The sequence below is a fragment of the Moschus berezovskii genome, chromosome 7, assembly GCF_049115385.1.
Source record: "Moschus berezovskii isolate FMDL1 chromosome 7, NW_MosBer_1.0, whole genome shotgun sequence".
NCBI lineage: Eukaryota > Metazoa > Chordata > Mammalia > Artiodactyla > Moschidae > Moschus > Moschus berezovskii.
In genome coordinates this window covers 31,363,166-31,383,252 of record NC_142466.1, presented here as the reverse complement: position 1 = coordinate 31,383,252, position 20,087 = coordinate 31,363,166, and the positions used below count along the sequence as shown (strand labels likewise).

At 39.1% G+C, this 20,087-nt stretch overlaps 2 protein-coding genes across 4 annotated transcripts in view; one reads left to right on the top strand and one right to left on the bottom strand.

The window, feature by feature from the left end:
* DENND4C (DENN domain containing 4C) overlaps positions 1-9,559 on the top strand; it is a 123,629-nt gene extending 114,070 nt beyond the window's left edge. For all 3 annotated transcript variants that reach the window (XM_055428160.2, XM_055428158.2, XM_055428159.2), the window contains 3 exons: positions 5,979-6,129; positions 7,683-7,747; positions 7,967-9,559. In XM_055428160.2, the coding sequence (XP_055284135.2) occupies positions 5,979-6,129; positions 7,683-7,747; positions 7,967-8,103 (353 nt within the window). In that variant the 3' untranslated portion in view covers positions 8,104-9,559. The remainder of the gene's footprint in view (positions 1-5,978; positions 6,130-7,682; positions 7,748-7,966) is intronic.
* A 1,792-nt stretch (positions 9,560-11,351) lies between these two features.
* On the bottom strand, positions 11,352-16,303 carry RPS6 (ribosomal protein S6). Its single transcript, XM_055428163.2, has 6 exons — positions 16,147-16,303; positions 15,505-15,636; positions 14,771-14,981; positions 14,467-14,613; positions 11,576-11,733; positions 11,352-11,487 (listed from the first exon to the last, which is right to left on the bottom strand). Exons 1-6 carry the CDS (start codon positions 16,150-16,152, stop codon positions 11,392-11,394), a joined length of 750 nt encoding a protein of 249 aa, XP_055284138.1. The 5' UTR covers positions 16,153-16,303; the 3' UTR covers positions 11,352-11,391.
* Positions 16,304-20,087: the final 3,784 nt, after the last annotated feature.

Sequence of the window (20,087 nt, the reverse complement as noted above, 5' to 3'; positions counted from 1 at the left end):
ATTGTAATAAAAACAGTGGTTTCTGTAGCGCTTGGGCTACAACTTGCTGCTCCCCACCAGCCCCCAGTCAAGGGGCTACAGCATCTCCCTGGGAAAGACAGGTTGTCAGCAGTTCTCATCCTCCCAACTCTATAGCACAGAGGCTCGGTTCCTCCACTCAGCCCCCGTTCATTGCCTGTTTCAGCAACCCTTGAATACTGGGGCTCCGATTGTTCTCACAGCATCTTGCTCATAAGGGAGAGGTTTTATGCCATTTGAGCAAGCTAAAGAAAAAGAGGTGGCAAGAATACACAGAAGAACTGTACAAAAAAGATCTTCACGACCAAGATAGTCACAATAACGTGATCACTGACCTAGAGCCAGACATCTTGGAACGTGAAGTCAAGTGGGCCTTAGAAAGCATCACTACGAACAAAGCTAGTGGAGGTGATGGAATTCCAGTTGAGCTATTTCAAATCTTGAAAGATGATGCTGTGAAAGTGCTGCACTCAATATGCCAGCAAATTTGGAAAACTCAGCAGTGGCCACAGGACTGGAAAAGGTCAGTCTTCATTCCAATCCCAAAGAAAAGCAATGCCAGAGAATGCTCAAACTACCACACAATTGCACTCATCTCACACGCTAGTAAAGTCATGCTCAAGATTCTCCAAGCCAGGCTTCAGCAATATGTGAACCATGAACTCCCAGATGTTCAAGCATGTTTTAGAAAAGGCAGAGGCACCAGAGATCAAATTGCCAACATCCACTGGATCATGGAGAAAGCAAGAGAGTTCCAGAAAAACATCTATTTCTGCTTCATTGACTATGCCAAAGCCTTTGACTGTGAAACAGATGGGAATACCAGACCACCTGACCTGCCTCTTGAGAAACCTGTATGCAGGTCAGGAAGCAACAGTTAGAACTGGACATGGAACAACAGACTGGTTCCAAATAGGAAAAGGAGTACGTCAAGGTTGTATATTGTCACCCTGCTTATTTAACTTATATGCAGAGTACATCATGAGGAACGCTGGGCTGGAAGAAGCACAAGCTGGAATCAAGATTGCCGGGAGAAATATCAATAACCTCAGATATGCAGATGACACCACCCTTATGGCAGAAAGTGAAGAGGAACTAAAAAGCCTCTTGATGAAAGTGAAAGAGGAGAGTGAAAAGGTTGGGTTGAAGCTCAACATTCAGAAAACAAAGATCATGGCATCTGGTCCCATCACTTCATGGGAAATAGATGGAAAAACAGTGGAAACAGTGTCAGACTTTATTTTTTTGGACTCCAAAATCACTGCGGATGCTGATTGCAGCCATGAAATTAAAAGACGCTTACTCCTTGGAAGGAAAGTTATGACCAACCTTGATAGTATATTAAAAAGCAGAGACATTACTTTGCCAACAAAGGTCTGTCTAGTCAAGGCTATGGTTTTTCCCATGGTCATGTATGGATGTGAGAGTTGGACTGTGAAGAAAGCTGATTGCCCAAGAATTGATGCTTTTGAACTGTAGTGTTGGAGAAGACTCTTGAGAGTCCCTCGGACTGCAAGGAGATCCAACCAGTCCATTCTAAAGGAGATCAATCCTGGGTGTTCATTGGAAGGACTGATGCTAAAGCTGAAACTCCAATACTTTGGCCACCTCATGCGACGAGTTGACTCACTGGAAAAGACTCTGATGCTGGGAAAGGTTGGGGGCGGGAGAAGGGGACGACAGAGAATGAGATGGCTGGATGGCATCACCGACTCTGTGGACATGAGTTTGAGTGAACTCCTGGAGTTGGTGATGGACAGGGAGGCCTGGCGTGCTGTGATTCATGGGGTAGCGGAGAGTCAGACACGACTGAGCGACTGAACTTAACTGAACTGAAAGAAATAGAGGCAACTGCATCCCTCCAGTGTCCCACTCACAAAGTAGGGGAATCATTCTAAGAGAAAGGCCACAGTTCCCAGCCCCAGTTCCAGAGCAGTGGCCAAGAGGCCATAACAACAGAGAGCTCAAATATTTTCCCCAAAGGAAATGATCTTATTTGGGACAGACTGGAGAAGTTAAGCCTAAAAGCACTCTTGGAAAAAGTGGAGATTTTGGTGAGAGGGCCAGTATTACCCTGATACAAAAACCAAAGACATAGCAGGAAACAAAAACGAAAAATCTGTATTACTTATGAATATAGACATAAGGATCCTCAGCAAAATACTATAAACCAAATCCAGCAATTTATAAAGGGGACTGTACATCATGACCAGTGCTGTTACCCCAGACATGCTGTGTTGATTTGAAAATCACTGTAATACACCATATTAGTCAGAATAAAGGACAAAATCCACATGATCATCTGAATGGGCCCAACGAAAGCATTTCACAAAATCTATTGTCCTTTGTTAAAAACACTCACCAAGCTAGAATAGAAAGAAACCTCCTCAGCCTGATTATGACTATCTGAAAATCCACAACTAGTCTCATACTTAGTGGAGAAGGACTGAATACTTTGCCTCTAAGCACAGGAACAAGATAAAGATGTCTGTTTTCATTATTTCTTTTCAACATTGTACTGGAGGTTCTTGTTAGAGCAGTTAGATGGGAAAATAAAAGGCATCTAAATTAGAAACGAAGAACTATCTCTATTTGCAGGTTCTGTGATCTTATATATGGAAAATCTTAAATTAGAAAATCCTAAGGAATACACACACACAGAGAAAAAGACAAATGGATAAGTTCAGCAGAGTTACAGGATATATGATGAATATATAGAAATCAACTATATTTCTTTATACTTTCAATTAATAATCCAAAAATTAAGAAAATAACTCCATTTATAATAGCATTAAAAATAATAAAATACTTAGGAATAAATTCAATAAAAGAAATTAAAGTAAAAACCACCTAAATAGAAATCCCATGTTCATGGACTAGAAAAGTTAATATTGTTAAGATAGCAGTACTCCCAAATTGATCTATAGATTCAGTACAATCTATATAAAAATTCCAGGTGGCTTTTAACAGAAATTGGCAAGCCTATCCTAAAATTCATATGGGTTTTCATGGGACCTGGAATAGTCAAAATAAGTCGTAGGACTCATATTTCTTGATTTGAAAACTTACTGCAAAGCTACAGTAATCAGAAAAGTGGAAAATTGGCATAGGATAGATATATAGGACAATGAATAAAGTTGAGTTTCCAAAAATAAACCCACACATGTATAGTTAATTGCCTTTCAACAAGCGTGCCAAGGACCATTCAGTGGGGAATGAATAGTCCGTCACAACGGGAATAACATGCAGAAAAGATGAAGTTGGATTTCTTCCTCACATCATACATAAAAATGAACTCAGAATGGATCATATACCTAAATGTAGGAGCTGAAACTATAAAACTCTTTAAAGAAAACATTGGAGTATATATTTTCATGACCTTTTATAGGACTGGGACTTCTTAAATAAAACCCCAAGAGGTGACAAAAGAAAAAGTAGATAAGCTGGACTTAAAAAACATCTGTGATGAAAAATCAACCATTAAAAAGTGAAATGTCAGCCCACAGAGTGGGTGGAGGTATTTACAAAACATAAAAAGTATCTTAAGGATTTGTATTCAGAATATATAAAGAAGTCTCAAAACTCATCACAGAAAAGACAACTCAGCTAAAAATTGGGCAGAAGATCTGTCTTAATTAGTTTGGGCTGCTGTAACAAAATAGCACAGACTGAGTAGCTTACTAAAAAGTGTACTTACTATTACTTTATTAGCTTATAAAAATTTTTATTTCTCATAGTTCTGGAGGCTGAAAGTCCAACACCAGGTTGCTGGCATGGTCAGTGAGGGCCCTCTTCTGGATAGCAGACTTATTATGCCCTCAGGCAGTACAAGGGATGAGGGATCCCACTGGTGGGGCGCTAAACTAATCCATTCATGAGGACTTTGCCCTCATGATCTTACCACCCACTGATGGTCTCACCTCCCAATACCATTTAGTAAGCATTCCTTTTCAACATGTGAATTTTGGGGTGACACAGACATTTAGATCCTAGCAGGATCCTGAATTGACAGATCTCTAAAAAAGACATGCAGATGGCCAGGAACAAATGAAAAGATGCTCATTATCACTAAACATCAAGGACATGTAAGTCAAAACCACACAGAGAGGTACCACTTCACATTCACTAGATTGGCTTTAACCAAAAGGGCAGATATTAAGTTATGGTGAGGATATAGAGAAATTGGAACCCCAGTTCATTGCTAATTGGGATAAAAAATAGTTCTGTTGCTTTGGTATAAATAGTTTCACAGTTCCTCAAAATGGTAAACACTTACCGTATGACACAGCAGTTGCACTTTTGGGTATACACCCAAGAGAAATAAAGGCACACATCCACATTAAAACTTGTATACTGTTTTCAGCAATATTTTTCTTAATATCCAAATAATGGAAGCAACCTAAATGTTCATATTAACTGATAAGGGAATAAAGTATGGTATATCCATACAATGGAATATGATGTGGCAATAAAAAGTAGTGAATACTGATATATTACAAAATGAATGAATTTTAAAATATTATAGAAGCCGCCAGACACAAGAGTATGATTGCATTTATATGAAACAATCAGAATTGGCAAATCTGTAGAGAGAAAATTAGATTAGTGGTTGCCTAAGGCTGAGGGGGTGGGAAGATAGAGAAGTAATTGCTAATAATAGGTAAGATTTCTTTTGAAACTGATAAAAATGTTCTAAAATTGGTGATGGTTGCACAACTCCATGCATTAAGGAGCAGTAGTGAAGTTGCATATTATATTTGAGTTGAATGCCCTAAAATCATAGCATACAATGAAAATCAAATCTGTTCAGCAGTAGAAAAACTACGATTAAAACCCATAGAGGGCTTCCCTTGGTGGCTCACTGGTAGAGAATCTGCCTGCCAATGCAGGAGACACAGGTTCAGTCCTTGGTCTGGGAAGATACCACTTGCCACGGAACAACGAAGCCTGTATGCCACAAATACTGAGCCTGTGCTCTAGAGCCCAGGAACAAAAACTACTGAGCCCATGTGGTGCAACTGCTGAAGCCCGCGCACTCAAGAGCATGAGCTTCATGACAAGAGAAGCCTGTGCACCACAACTGCGGAGTAGCCCATCCTCACCGCAACTGGAAGAAAGCCCGAGCAGCAGCAGAGACCAGTACAGCCAAAAATAAATAATTTTTAAAAAACGTAAACCCATAGCAGCCAGCATTTCCTCTTGTAACAGAGAACTTTGCTTTTCTTTGGTTCAACACAAAGGAAATATTACTAGTTACCTTTATTAAGGGGCTGGGTTGTATGCAAATTAAATAGCTTGCTTTATGACAGATGCTGGCTGACTGGGCAACTTTTGGATACACAGTTCCATCTCAGCTGATGTGGGTATAATAAAACTGTATGGCTGCTGGGGTTACCTCCAGTATTAGAGTTTACCCTTTTTCTGGGCCAAGCTTACCCTGTTGATTTGGTGTATTTTTAATGTTAACTGTGATTCAGTTCAAATATGCCACTGAAGCACTTTTATAATAGATGAAACTGGTATAAGTATTTTTTCTTAATAATTCAGGAATTACTCATATCAGTTAGGATTATACTCTACTGTATTTAATAGAAAATGACAGAATCTTAAACAGGTAGATTATTCTTTCACATGAAGAATTTATGTAGACACTCCAGGACTGGTACTCAACTCCTCTGTCATCAGGGGCCTGGACTCCTTCTTATGTTTTGTCTGCTTTTCCATCTGTAAAGATTCATGGTCATAGGATGGCTGCTGGAGTACAAGCTATCACATCCCAACTTCAAGCACAAAGCCCTTAAGTTCAGAAAAAGGAAAAAGGGACAGGCCTCTCCTATCTGAAGAAAGCAAGAAAAATATTTTTTAGCTGGTTACATTGCTGCATAATTGTGAAGGGGAAAAGAAATAACTTCTTTAACAGATTGAATAAGTGTATTTTATTACTGTGTTCACATCATTAGATTCTGAAAAGAAATCGTCTCTCCTGTCAGAGGAACAACAAGCAACAAGCACTTTAGTAGAAACCGTCAGGCAGAGTATCCAACATAATGATGTTCTGAAACCCATCAGCCTGCTTTCACAGCACATGAAGGGAGACGTGAAAAGACAAAGGTAATAATTCAGTATTTTTCACTTGATGTCACTGGGAATAATTTCATGATTTTTAAAAAATTACTTTCAAAACTATCTCCAGTTGTAAAAGAAACATAGAACATCTGATTTTTAAAGTGCTGCCCAAGTGTATACATTCATACTTCTGCACAAACATAATGTCTGAGGAATAGATTAAATTTTAGTAGGTGATGCATTCATGTCTAAAATATACTCACTCTTTGAGAAACACTACTTGGAAACATAAATATGTTTAACATCGATGTTAAACATATCTACTGCTTGTTCAGGCCATGTCACACAGTTTATCTTGTGGGATGTAAAAAATATATGAGTTTAGGAGTAGAAACTAGAAAATGATGGAAGCAATGAATCACAAAGGATATGGAGCTATCCTGATCTCTTACTATTTATTATCTGCTAACATATTTGGATCAGTACTCACCCCGGTCTCAGCCTAAGTGAATTTTGTGATACAAGCTTCAGGAAAGGGGACATAGTATCTTCTATCAAACATAAACAGTGTTTCCAGGTGCTCTTCACCTTTTAGTCATGGCATCTTTGAAGACAGTCTCAGAAGTAATAGGACAAGAATTCATGATAGAAATCAATAGATCCTTTTATAAATTTAGCAGTTGATACGGAGATTATCTCCTTCACAGGCTAAAGAGTAGCCAGTTACAAGCATCTGATTTAAGGGCAGGGAAAGAATATGAGAAATTATATAGCTTCTGAAGCTTTTAAAAAAAGCTGCATGGAGCATCATCAGAATCAGCATTACAGATTTGTGTGTAAATAAATACTCAGAAGTCAGTTCCTAGATTCCCCCCTCTTTTTAAACAACTGAGCCATGAATTTTATTTTTAAGGTTTCATTTGTCTCGCTTTTATGTTCGCAAATCAGATAAAGGTGATTTTTCCTTTACTGTTGGGTTAATAGTAAGACATTGGAAGGACTAATGCGAAAGCTGAAACTCCAGTACTTTGGCCACCTCATGTGATAAGTTGACTCACTGGAAAAGACTCTGATGCTGGGAGTGATTGGGGTTGGGAGGAGACAGGGATGACAGAGAATGAGATGGCTGGATGGCATCACCGACTTGATGGACATGAGTTTGAGTGAACTCCGGGAGTTGGTGATGGACAGGGAGGCCTGGCGTGCTGTAATTCATGGGGTCGCAAAGAGTCTGACACGACTGAGCGACTGAAGTATCAATAATTTTAATAATTAAAATAAGCCATTTTTATTTTGAACATGAGGCTTTATGCTCATTAACTTTAAACTTTTTAATTTGAAATAGAAATTTGCAGGAAATGGCAAAGAAAGTATCTGTGGACCCTCTACCCAGCTTTTCCCAAAGGTGACACCTTACAACTGTAGTGTAGTCAAAACTGTGACACTGACATGAATGCACAGAACCTAACCTTTTTTTTAAAGTATAGTTGACTTACAGTACTGTTAGTTTCAGGTGTTTTTTGCACCTTTTAAAAAAATCTTCTTAGCATATTTTTATGCTCTTTGCCCATTAACTTCAAAACTTTTTTTTTTTACAGGAGTTTATACAGAGAAATCCTTTTCTTATCATTAGTATCTCTTGGAAGAGAGAATATTGATATTGGTAAGTTGGTCAAATGATTACTAAAGGTGGTCTAGTCTTATCCTCATAAGTAATTTTAAAAATTCTAACTGGTATGGGTAAATACTCCTTTTGCCTTTTAAAAGATTTTTGTCTTTAAATGTAGTTTATGTATATAAAATGATTAGACTACCACTTTTAAATGCATAGCTTTCGTCATTGTTAACAAATTCCAACTACATTTTTGAAAATATCTTTCAGAGGCTTTTGACAATGAGTATGGACTTGCATACAACAGTCTGTCTCCAGAGATTCTTGAAAAGTTGCAGAAAATTGATGCTCCACCAAGTATCAGTGTGCAATGGTGCAGGAAGTGTTTTGGAGCGCCTCTCATTTAAATAACAGATTGACTAGATTTTTGACATAGTACTGGGGGAATAGATTCAGTATGGAGACATTCAAGGTTTTTTCATATTACAAATTGGTGAAAACAGAAATGAAGTTACTCTTGGGACAGTATTTGTAATGAAATCATACTGAATCATCTTAGTGTAAAAATGCCATTAAAATGCCCCAAGGTTTATTGAAGATTTACAATTTCTGAGCTTTTTATATCTGCTGAAAATTGGTGTCACATTTCTCAGTATTTCTAGTAGTTTGAGAATGGAAAACCATATTCACCTTTGGCATTTTATGTTTGAAGCTATTGAGTTTGGGGAATAGCAAATTAATGTAAATTTGCCTAACCCACAAACAAATGAAATCTCAATTATAAGAGCAACTATTTGTGTATTGTGTATATATGTGTGGCTGTGTAGGTGTCTATTCAGCCATATTATATTTATTAAAATTCTTAAATTGCATGTTGCAATAGTTTTTTGAAAGGGGTTTCCAACTATTAAAATGACTACTAAACTCATATGTAGTCATTTAAGTTCAAAATTACCGGAAAGTCTGATGAAAACTGCTATGCCTTTGACTTCAAAATTAATATATTATTTTTACCCTTCATGCTATATATTAGCTCCCTTAACGGGTTATATGTCGAATATCCAGTTCCTTCATCCTCTTTCCAGTATCATGTTAATTTGCAACAGCTTTAAAATGGAATAAATGAGCCAAATAGTTTAAATGAAATTAGATCAGCTTCATAATTTACAAAAATTGTGTATGTCTTTGGGTCTGAAATTGTTTAGGCACATATTTGTTGCTATTGTTCACTTTTAAAAACCTGTGGAATAACTTGCACTGCACAGAATTCTATTCTTGTATATTTAGATTTGTATGCTTATTTGTGCATTTGTAAATATGGTTTTTTAGGATGAATCAATTAAGTCTTAAAACATTAAAGCTTATTAAGCTTGTTGCTGGTAGGTTTAAGAAAATCATGACCTCACATGCCTCACTGACATTCATGTCTTTCATTGAACCATCCCTTAAGGATAGTAAATTTGTCTTCCTTACCTTTGCATGCATGGTTTGAAAAACCAATGATTGCGTGTGCCTCCTTTTACAATAATTATGCAGATAACTAAATCACAGTTGATAACTATTTCCAGATGGTACAGTTAACAGCACACACTGTTACTATACCAATCTTCCAAGATTTCAGGGCTATTAAGACCTATGCAGAATCCCTGTTTCAATTTATGGTTAAAGTGCTGAGTGAAAGAACTTTAGAAATCTCATTGCCTTAAAAATGGATCTTTTGCACTGTCTCAGAGTATATATTTTCGCAACTTAAACTTGGTACTAGTTTTAATACTTTTAACACTTACTGCCCCAACAGAAAGTTTGGAATTACCTTGCATATAAAAAAAAAACTGAGGTTGAATAAAGTGAAAACTTCACAAGTTTGCTGTTCTCGTCTCTTACGTTTTTAAGGCTCCTGAAATGTGCACAGTAATTCAAGTTCTTATGGTCTTCAGAATTCCAGTATTGTCTGTTTTCCCACTTTTCTGTGGTTTTCAGTAATTTGAACTAAATTACTTAACAAAGCACTTCCCACTAAAAAATACTCTGATGATATGTATTCCTAAATCTTACATTTAGAAATGTATGAATTTTACAGTAATTTTTACTATTAATCTAAAAAACAGCCATTATAAAGTTTAGCCTATTTAGAAATAAGACTGATTTGTATTAAAGTTGCTTAAAGGCCTTTTCTAACACCTACCACTGGGCAGTAGAAATTTATAGCAAAAACAAAGACAAAACATCAAATCATTGAGACTTAAATCTAATTAACTTCTGAAAACCATCTTTCAAAATATGCCAGGTTACCATTTCCTTACTCTGGTTTTAGATTAACTGCATCAGCTGCATTGATTATAGCAGCCTGCATTTTGCAATGTTAAAGTTTTAAATCTACCAGATTGCATGAGCTAGAATGGTCAAGGCGCACCTTATTTGTCCACATTAGAAACTGTACTCCTTGAAATCAGGGTGGTTCTCATTTTTAAGCATTAGAAGCAACCAACTACTGGGTTAGAATTATGAATTTATACCAGACCTGCCTGCCTTTTGGCCTCTGTTACCCTTTAGGACTGAACTGTAATATGCCAGGTCTTTGCTAGCTTTAAAAAAAATGCTTCTGTCAATTGCCAGTTGAAGTTTTGTAACTTCAAGACCTGTGGGGATCCCCTCTATGAATCTTGCTTCTCATAGTGCAAAGTGCCCCAAACTACCCAATCATCATCCACTTTTTAGCCAGATCCTTGGGTGATCCTTCTGCACACTCTTAACTGAAGAAGCACTTCAGTCTCTACGTGCCAAAGCCACTTGAAAATTTTATTCACCTGTGTTATTGAATACATACTCCAGAAAAGGAGCACCTTTTAAAGCCTAATGTACCTTCTTTCAAGACCCTCTCGTCTGTTACGGGTTTGAATAAAGGTTCTAACTGCAGTTACTATAGAAAGCAGACATGGTACATATAGGGAAAAAAAATACACTTTTGGAATTCCCTGGTGGTCCAGTGGTTAGGAGTGTGCTCTGACTGCCACAGGTCCAGGTTCAATCCCTAATCAGGGAGCTAAGGTCCTACATCCCATAAACCACACAGCACAAGGTATACTTTCTGTGCACATCCTTCATAGATGCAAGAGTGTCTAAAAACAGGTATAGTCAAGTCCCTTGCAGAGTGTGAAATACAATAAAAATGTAAATTCACTTGAGTTGAAAAGGTTTCTGTTAATGTATTAAATCTGCACTGTTTTTAAAAGCTTTGTAAAACTTCTAAAAATGGTATCCACTAACTGTGTTTTTCACAATTTATTATTTTTACATATGACAATGTCCATCTTCACAAGGGCACTTTTCATATATTGTGTAGAAACTACATTCCTTAAAATAAAGTCTGTCAAAGATTAATAGTCCTAAGTCATTATTTCCCCCATCTTGTCCCATGCTTTGCTGAAAAGTCAATCGATCAATGTAAGAATTCTGAGACACCCACTAAAAGAAACTCTGTTTTGGCCATTTCTTCCACTATCATATATAGTCTGTTTCTGAATTTGAAGGACTATCACTTTCAAGTATCTCTTGCAAACCTATTCCACTGTTAGATTATACAGTACCTCCTTTTCCATGTTTGAGGACCTTCATTTATCTATTTGATCATCAATTAAAAGTCAAGAAGGGAGAGTTGATATCTGTTCTTATTTATTTGTTACTCTTAGAACATCTCATTTTTGACTGGACTCAGACTTAGAAGTAGAAGCTCTCAGAGAGGACAGCCTCCGTCTCTTGGCAATCTGTTCCTGCCGTTTTTCTTTGGCCTCCTAAACAAACAAAAAACAAAGTGCTGTTAAAGCTTATCTGGATTAAAAAATGAAAATCCCAAAACTCCTATTTACCCCTGAGATTTACCTTCATTCTCTTGGCCAAAAGTTTCGCATATTCTGCAGCCTCTTCTTTATTTTTCTTGGTACGCTGTTTCTTCAGAGCAATACGCCGGCGTTTGTGTTGCAGAACTCGTGGAGTCACGAGACGCTGAATCTTGGGTGCTTTAGTCCTAGGTTTCTTACCTAAAAATTCAGATGATGACTCAATCACTTCCATACCCTTGCTCAACAGGACCCACATTTATATTTTTAAAACATCAGAGGTTCAAACTTGGTAGCACATTTAATTCTAATGGCTCACTAAGCCATACCAATAGTTTGGGTATCAAGTTCAAGATCATACATAAATTTATGTTACTTAGCTGAAAAGATCAAAGTCCTATCTTAATTTTTACTACTCACTTTGATATCCCTTCCATAATTACATTGTCTTGGTAGGATATTATGTATCTACTGTAAGACGTGAGCATTATTTTAAAATAGTATTTAATTTGTCATGAAAACTACGTAAAGCATTAACTGCATCACTGTCCCACCCACCATGCTTTGAAGTCCCAATTGGTTCTCAAATTGCTATTTTCCAAGACAGGACCTGCTTATCTGTTTATGCTGTGCTGCTTGTAGAATTTAGTTCCCCAACCAGGGTTCGAACCTGGGCCACCACAGTAAAAGCAGAGTCCTAACCACTGGACCACCAGCAAATTCTATGAGTATCTTCATTGAGCCTGTCTGGATTATAAACCTGCTTCAGAGCAGGAGTCTTTTCAGATGTAATGGTTTTAGTTTGTGGACCCTCGTGAGAGCAATGAACACTCCATATAAATATAGTCTAAGACTAAATGCTCACTTGTCCAGGTTCTGCTAAACGATAAAGGAGTTATAAAGAAGAACCATCTTAGAAATACTATGAACTACCACTTACTAATGTTATTTCCAGGGGTGTGACGACAATTAAAAGTATATTTTACACATTCATAAGTGAATGGTCTGTATCTCGTGCCTTTGTTGGTTTTCTGTGACCTGTAGTTTCTAGCAAATGAGCAGCTCTCATTCCTGTAACTCTTGTAATCCAGTCATTCGTGTGCCTCCTTCACAAGGATTCAGTGCGGCTGTGGTGCTGTTATCCCTCTGATAGGAACTCTAACTCAGTGTAAAGCCCCAAAGATCTGTTACTTATTTTTATTTTATATTGTACTATATTTTATTTACAGTGTTGTGTTTGTTTCAGGTGTATAGCAAAGTGATAGTCATATATATACAGTCATATATATATATATATATGAATTAACAAAAGCAGTTCCCGTCTTTTGATGGGGAGCTCGCGGTTTATAATATAAATGGCATTATTTTGAGAGAGGGATAACTTAGGTATGGCATTGGGTTTTTTTTCTTTTTGCAGCTTGAGGCAGTTGTAAAATAACTTATTGTAGCTTTTTGCAACTGTGTATTCCATAGTATTTTTTTCATTTGGTGAAATTTTAACTGTTAATGTTTTTGGCATTGTGCTTTGTACCATTTATTAAATAAAAATTTAAAAACTTAAAAAAAAGTGTATGATCTTCATGAGGATAATTGTGTGTTTATACCATATCTTCAGCACTTAATAGATCCTGGCACAGAAAAGTTTTCCAAATATTTGGAATGAGTGACCAGTAAGCACTCACCACATGCCAGGTATTAATTAGGTATTTAAGCCCATAGTCCTGGAAACCAATACCCCAATTTTTTCCGATCTGTCAGGAAAACTCAACCTGAAACTTAACATGTTATTTATGATGATGTATTATGTTGACTAACGAACAATATACCTGCTTAAAATATAAAACACCAAGTTTTCTTGAAAAAACTAAAAACTGAGTTCCCATATGATCCAACAATCTCACTCCAAGGCATATATCCAGACACGACTGTAATTTAGAAAGATACATGCTCCCCTATGTCCTTAGGAGCACTATTCACAATAGCCAAGACAAGAAAACAACCTCAATGTCCACCAACAGATGAATGGATGTCATACATATATACAATGGAATACTAAGCTACAAAAAATGACTGTCATTTGCAGATCACACTGAGTGAAGCCACAGTTAAAGACAAATACCGTTATCACTTACATGTGGATTCTAAAATACAACAGAAACTTTACAAAACAGACTCACTAACACACAGAACAGACTTGTGGTTGCCAAGGGAGATTGGGTGTGGAGGGATGGATTTGGAGTTAGGGATTCTCAAATGCAAATTATTACACATGGAATAAAGTCCTACTCATATCACAGCACAGGGAACTATATTCAATAACCTGAGATAAATCATAATGGAAAAGATTTTACATATAACTGAATCACTTTGCTGTACAACAAAATTAATAACACATTTTTATAGTATGTCAATTATACTTCAACACAATAGTTATACGTATATACATAAAATGTTCCCTGGTATTTTGAATGGTTTTCTATTTCGCAAAACTATCGCTATCCACATTCAGAAGTTAAAGCAACTTACGTTAATGAAAGCATCAACTTAACTTTATCAACTCTGGTAAACAAAAAATCAGAACCACTGGTATGTTAAGAAAGCAAGTGTGTGGGCATGAGAGCATATTCAATCACAATCCCAGACTTTTCTCCTAACCCCAAAGCAATGAACTTAAAAATATCTGAGCAGTTACCTTTGAATGAACTCATACAAACACTCAAAAGCAAATTTCCAAGAAAAATTCTAACACTACAGGGCATAGGGCACTGGTTATGAGGATTAATTCCAATTGCGTATCTTAACCTTTTTTCCACACTAATTTCCTAAAAACGCATATTCCAGGTAAATAGTAAGCAGAGACTGGCTTCCAACATGCACATAGAATGGTACAACCAATGAAATTAAGAAAGCTCTATATTGCATAATCCCTCATACCGTCTTTGTTTAGGGGCTTTCGCACAACATACTGGCGGACGTCATCTTCTTTAGAGAGATTGAAAAGTTTGCGGATTCTGCTAGCTCTTTTGGGACCCAGGCGACGAGGCACTGTAGTATCAGTGAGTCCAGGAATATCCTTCTCCCCTAAAAGAAAAAAGGGAACAGATGTTTTTAATTCAACAACTTCCTTACAAACAAGAACCCTAAAGTGTTCAGGCATTGCCAAAAGCAAGTCCACTTTGAAAGACAATCAGCTTTAAGTCAGTGTTGACAAAAATAAATACCAGAATGAAAGGCTCACCCTTTTTCACGATGACCAAATTGAGAACACTCAGGTTGGCATCCACGATGCAGCCCCGTACAGATTTGCGCTTTCTCTCCCCAGTCCTCCTTGGTCTGTAACAGGAATGCCCCTTACTCAGCAGCAGGCGAACTCGGCCGTGGGTCAAGACACCCTGCTTCATGGGGAAACCCTGCTTATCGTTCCCGCCACTGATTCGGACCACATAACCCTGCAAGAGAACATGACGACATATTAAAAACAGCATTGTGGCCTCTAAGAAGTACACCCTTAATTCTACTTAGTACTGTTCATTAAGACCGATCTGACACTTTAGTTTCCTCTGGTCACTAAATTTTGTCTATACTTCCAGTTTCCCAAGTTAGAGTAGTAAAATCCTTTCAACCAAGTCATATTTCTAGCCTATACTTTACCAAAGTTGTTAACTCTTGGGGTAGAAAGAGTATGTTATGAAACCAGAGTATCAAGGAACCACAAATCAGAAACAACCCTTCTTGGCACTTTTGAAGATCCCTTTGGAGACCTTTAGCTTGCAGGTCAAGAACGATGTATTTTTCATTTGATCGACATAAACATAACCCTGCCAAGTGAGAGTGTCACTTATAAAGTGACATTTGGAACTAACCTAAGGTTGGGAAACAACCTGAGTGTGAACCCCATTACATTTACCAATTACCAACAGCGTTTACCACGTCTCTTAGAGCTAACAATTCAACGCGACAGTCAACTTTTACCTTCCATTCTTCACCCAGAGCGTCAGCAGCAACTTCTGTGGCCATACGCTTCTCGTAGAAGGTACGAAGTTTTCGTTCATCGTCCACTTCAATGAGCTTCTGGCAGCCAGTGGCCGGGAAAGAGACGTTCAGCTAAAAATTATAAACGAGGGGGAAAAGAACTTCATGAAAATCGCAGAACCACTAGAAAGGTTATTCCATAACAAAAAGCTTTTCCTGTCACCCGCCCACAACTAACAGAAAATTTGATTATATTTACTAAAGGACACGTGCAAGGCGCCACAAACACGGCACTAAAAACAGGACCCATCTTGCAAGGCTTGCGGAATGCCGCCACGGAGAATTACGGTCCACAGTCGTTCACTCTCTCAGGTCAAGGGGCCTGACCTACGTGCCGTCAGCCCGGCCGCCTCTATCCTCCCTGGGGGTCAAGACGCCACCATGGCGCTCCCAGACCGGCGTAGCTCCCGCTGCAATCGTTCGCCATCCGCCCTCCCATGGAGCTCCGGCCCCAGAAAAGCGATCCTTCTCCTGCCTCAGACCGTTCTCCATCCAGGGCCAGGATTTTGGAGCGCAACGACACACCGGAGGGCTTGATCCACGTTCCACAAGCCTACCCGAACACCCCCCACCAGTTCCTACCTTCATTCTGAAGCGGCCGACAGCCTCAGAGGCGCCACGAAAAAGAGACCCAACTTCCGCTTAGCCCAGGTCACATAGGCTCTTCCAGTTCTCGCGAGATGTGCAGACGCCTGGTGTAGTGGAAGTGAGTATTGGTAGGCGGTACTTCCGGGGTGGGGCTAATCAGCGGTTGGGCGATAAGGGTTGGTGGGCGGTGCATACGAGGCGGCACAGGATTAGTACGGAAGATGAGTTTTTGTACTGCTTGTTCTTTCCCGTTTGATTCTGGGTTAGGGAGCGGTTCTGCTCGGTCCCGGACACTGCTTCTGATGATATCAAGGAAGGAGGCGGGATCGGAGTTCGACTGTCCTGCCCTCTCCTGTACCTCAGGCTCCATCCGAAGATTTCCAGTTTAGGAGCGTGCCCTGCCCTGGTTCCGGTCTTGAAAAATTGTGCTTTGCTTTTTTCTTAAATACTTGATCATCCACTTGTCCTTTAACCGCTTTGCAGTCATCGTTCTGTCACGTGCGTGAGTGCTAAGTCCCTTGGGTCGTGTCCGACTCTTTGCGACCCCATGGAATGAAGCCTTCTAGGCTCCTCTGTCCATGGGATTCTCCAGGCAAGAATACTGGAGTGGGTTGCCATGCGCTGCCCCAGGGGATCTTCCCGACCCAGGGATGGAACCCGAGTCCCTTCTGTCTCCTGCATTGGCAGGCGGGTTCTTCACCACCAGCGCCACCTGCAGTTCTATCACATGCGTTCAGCCAGCCTTTCTTGCAAGCCAGTTAACACTCCCAAAGTCCTGGTGCCTCCTAAAGAGCCTCTCTGCTTTCTGCCTTTTCCCTGCGATCTTTTTAAAACGCAAAGTTCTGTCACTCCGTTGTTGGAGATGCACAATTTATTTCCCACTACAATTAAATACTTTCCAAACTTCTTAACCTACTTTCATATGTTTTCCACAGTCCAAAACTCAGCTATTGCCATTTGTTAATGCCATGAAAGGCTTTCACCTTACATGTCCTTCCTAGGAGAAGCCTTTCCTGACCACACAACCAGAAATTGTATTCCTCTCCTCTAGTGTAGCACTGTTTTCCTTTAGAGTACTATTTAATCATGACGCATAAATGGCCTGCTTATGGTCTGTCTGCATACTAGATGGTAAATTAGGCTAGGTCTCAACTTCACTGTGGTATACTCAGGAAGCAGTAAAATGTGTGGCACTTAATAAGTAAGGCTCAGTAATATTATGTGATCATAACCCTAGTTTTGATATGTATTAGTCTTTCAGAGTGTGGTAGTATGGAGCCAGCCAGCAGAGGAAGAATGAGTTGAGTGTATTACAGTAAATCTTGAATCAGCAATGATTCAGCTCTTAATAGAACAGAAAGATGTGGGGAAAATACGGTGCATTTGATAGTCCTCCAGAACATTATTGGGAGAATGAAAATCCAGATGATCCAACTTTGAAACCCACAGTACCCTGAAGAATGGAACACTTACTATCTGTTACATATTTACTCCGTATTTTTTCCTCAAGAAAACCCTACGTTTAAAATAAATTTTTACTTTCCAAGATTATCACATCCATCTTCTGATTCAGTATCACAAAGTTTTGAGTTTAGACCCTCTTCACATTCAAAGTTGAAAGATTCTACTAAATCCTATTTGTGTGGTAAGTCGCTCCAGTTGTGTCCGACTCTTTGCAAGCTTGTGGACTGTAGCCCACCAGGCTCCTCTGTCCATGGGATTCTCCAGGCAAAAATACTGGAGTGGATTATCATGCCCCCTTCCAGGAGATCTTCCTGACCCGGTATCGAACCCGAGACTTTTATCTCTCCTGCATTGGCAGTTAGGTTCTTTACTACTAGCACCACCTGGAAGGCCCAAATCCTGTTTGATCATCTGATATTAATGTAAAAAGTGTGGCCAAATGATGCATTTAAATTCAGTACATGTAATTTTTGTTGTTAAGGTGAAACTGACGTAGCATAAAACTATTCATTTTTATGTGAACAATTCAGTGGCATTTAGCACTCACAGTGTTGAACAGTCAGCACCTCTATCGGTGCCAAGACAGTTTCATCACCCCAGAAGGAAACCTTGTATCCATTAAGCAATTGCTCCCCATTCCTCTCTTCTGCCAGCCCCTGGTAGCCACAGTCTGTGCACTGACTATATGGATTTGCTTAATCTATATATTTCAAATAAATGAGATTATATAGTATGTGATCTCTGTGTCTGCCTTCAAGTGTTTTTTACATTCATCCACATTGTAGTGTGTATCTGTTTTTTAATTCCTTTTAATGATTGAATAATATCACTTTATACGTGTTTTGTTTATCTATTCTTCCACCAATAGACATTTGGGCTGTTTCCAACTTTTTTTTTAAAGGTGATTTTTGGCTGCCCTGGGTCTTCATTGCTGTGCTTTCTCCAGTTGTGGCAAATGAGGGCCACTCTAGTTGGAGCTTCTCAACGTGGTGGCTTCTCCTATTGCGGAGCATGAGCTCCAGGGTAGGTGGGCTTCAATAGTTGAGATGCGTGGGCTCAGTAGTTGTGGCCAGCAGACAGACTCCAGAATGTAGGCTCAGTAATTGTGGTGCAGGGGCTTAGTTTCCCCACAGCATATGAAATCTTCCTGGGCCAGGGGTCAAACCCATGTTCCCTGTGTTGGCAGGCAGATTCTTAACCACTGGACCACCAGGAAAGAGGTGGTGATTGCAGAACACCGTGAGTGCTAAATGCCACTGAATTGTTCTCATAAAAATGAATGATTTTATGCTATGTCAATTTCACCTTACAACAAAAATTACGTATACTGAATTTAAATGCATCATTTGGCCACACTTTTTACATTAATATCAGATGATCAAACAGGGGGCTTCCCTGGTGGCTCAGGGCTTCCCTGCTGGCTCAGAGGTTAAAGCGTCTGCCTCCAATGTGGGAGACCCGGGTTCGATCCCTGGGTCGGGAAGATCCCCTGGAGAAGGAGATGGTAACCCACTCCAGTATTCTTGCCTGGAGAATCCCATGGACGGAGAAGCCTGGTAGGCTATAGTCCACGGGGTCGCAAAGAGTCGGACACGACTGAGCGACTGAACGGACAGAACGGATCAAAGAGGATTTCAGCCTCCCAGGTGGCGCTAGAAGTCCTGTTTCCCACCAGAAGTCCTGTTTCCAACTTCTGACTTGTGAATAGTGCTGGTATGTTGAGTACCTATTTTTAGTCCTTTGGGGTATATAGGAGGAATTGCTGGGTCATGTGATGTGGTAATTCTGTGCCTCCTAGGACAACTGCTAAACTGTTCAGTTTCATTTTTCATTCTCTTCAGAAATGTATTCGTTTGTTATTTTGTTACTTTATCTCTCCTTTTAAATTATAGTCATCCTAGTGGGTTTGAAGTGGTACCTCAGTGTGGTCTTGATTTTCATTTCCCCAGGAATGGGGGAGCCTGGTGGGCTGCCGTCTATGGGGTCGCACAGAGTTGGACACGACTGAAGTGACTTAGCAGCAGCAGCAGCAGTGACTAATTATGTTGAGCATCTTGGCCATTTGTATATTTTCTGTAGAGAAATGTTTATTCAAGCCCTTTGCCCTTTTTTTTTTTAAGCTCTATTTTTATTGAAGTAGTAGTAGTGAGTTAATATGAGGCAAATAGAACTATTCCTCACGTTTTTTTCTTTTCTAATGCATTTTTTATTGTGGTAAAAGACATGAAATTTACCATCTTAACAGGTTTTAAGTATGCAGTTCAGTAGTGTTAAATATATTCACATTGTTGTAAAACTATCTCCAGAACTATTTCCTCTTGCAAAACTGGAACTCTGGACTCATAAAACAGCTCCCTTTTTCCCTTCTCATCCCTGGTAACAACCAGTCTTATGTATCTATAAATTTGACTATTTTAGGTAATTGATACAATTGGAATCATACAGTACATGTCTTCTTGTTTATTGCACTA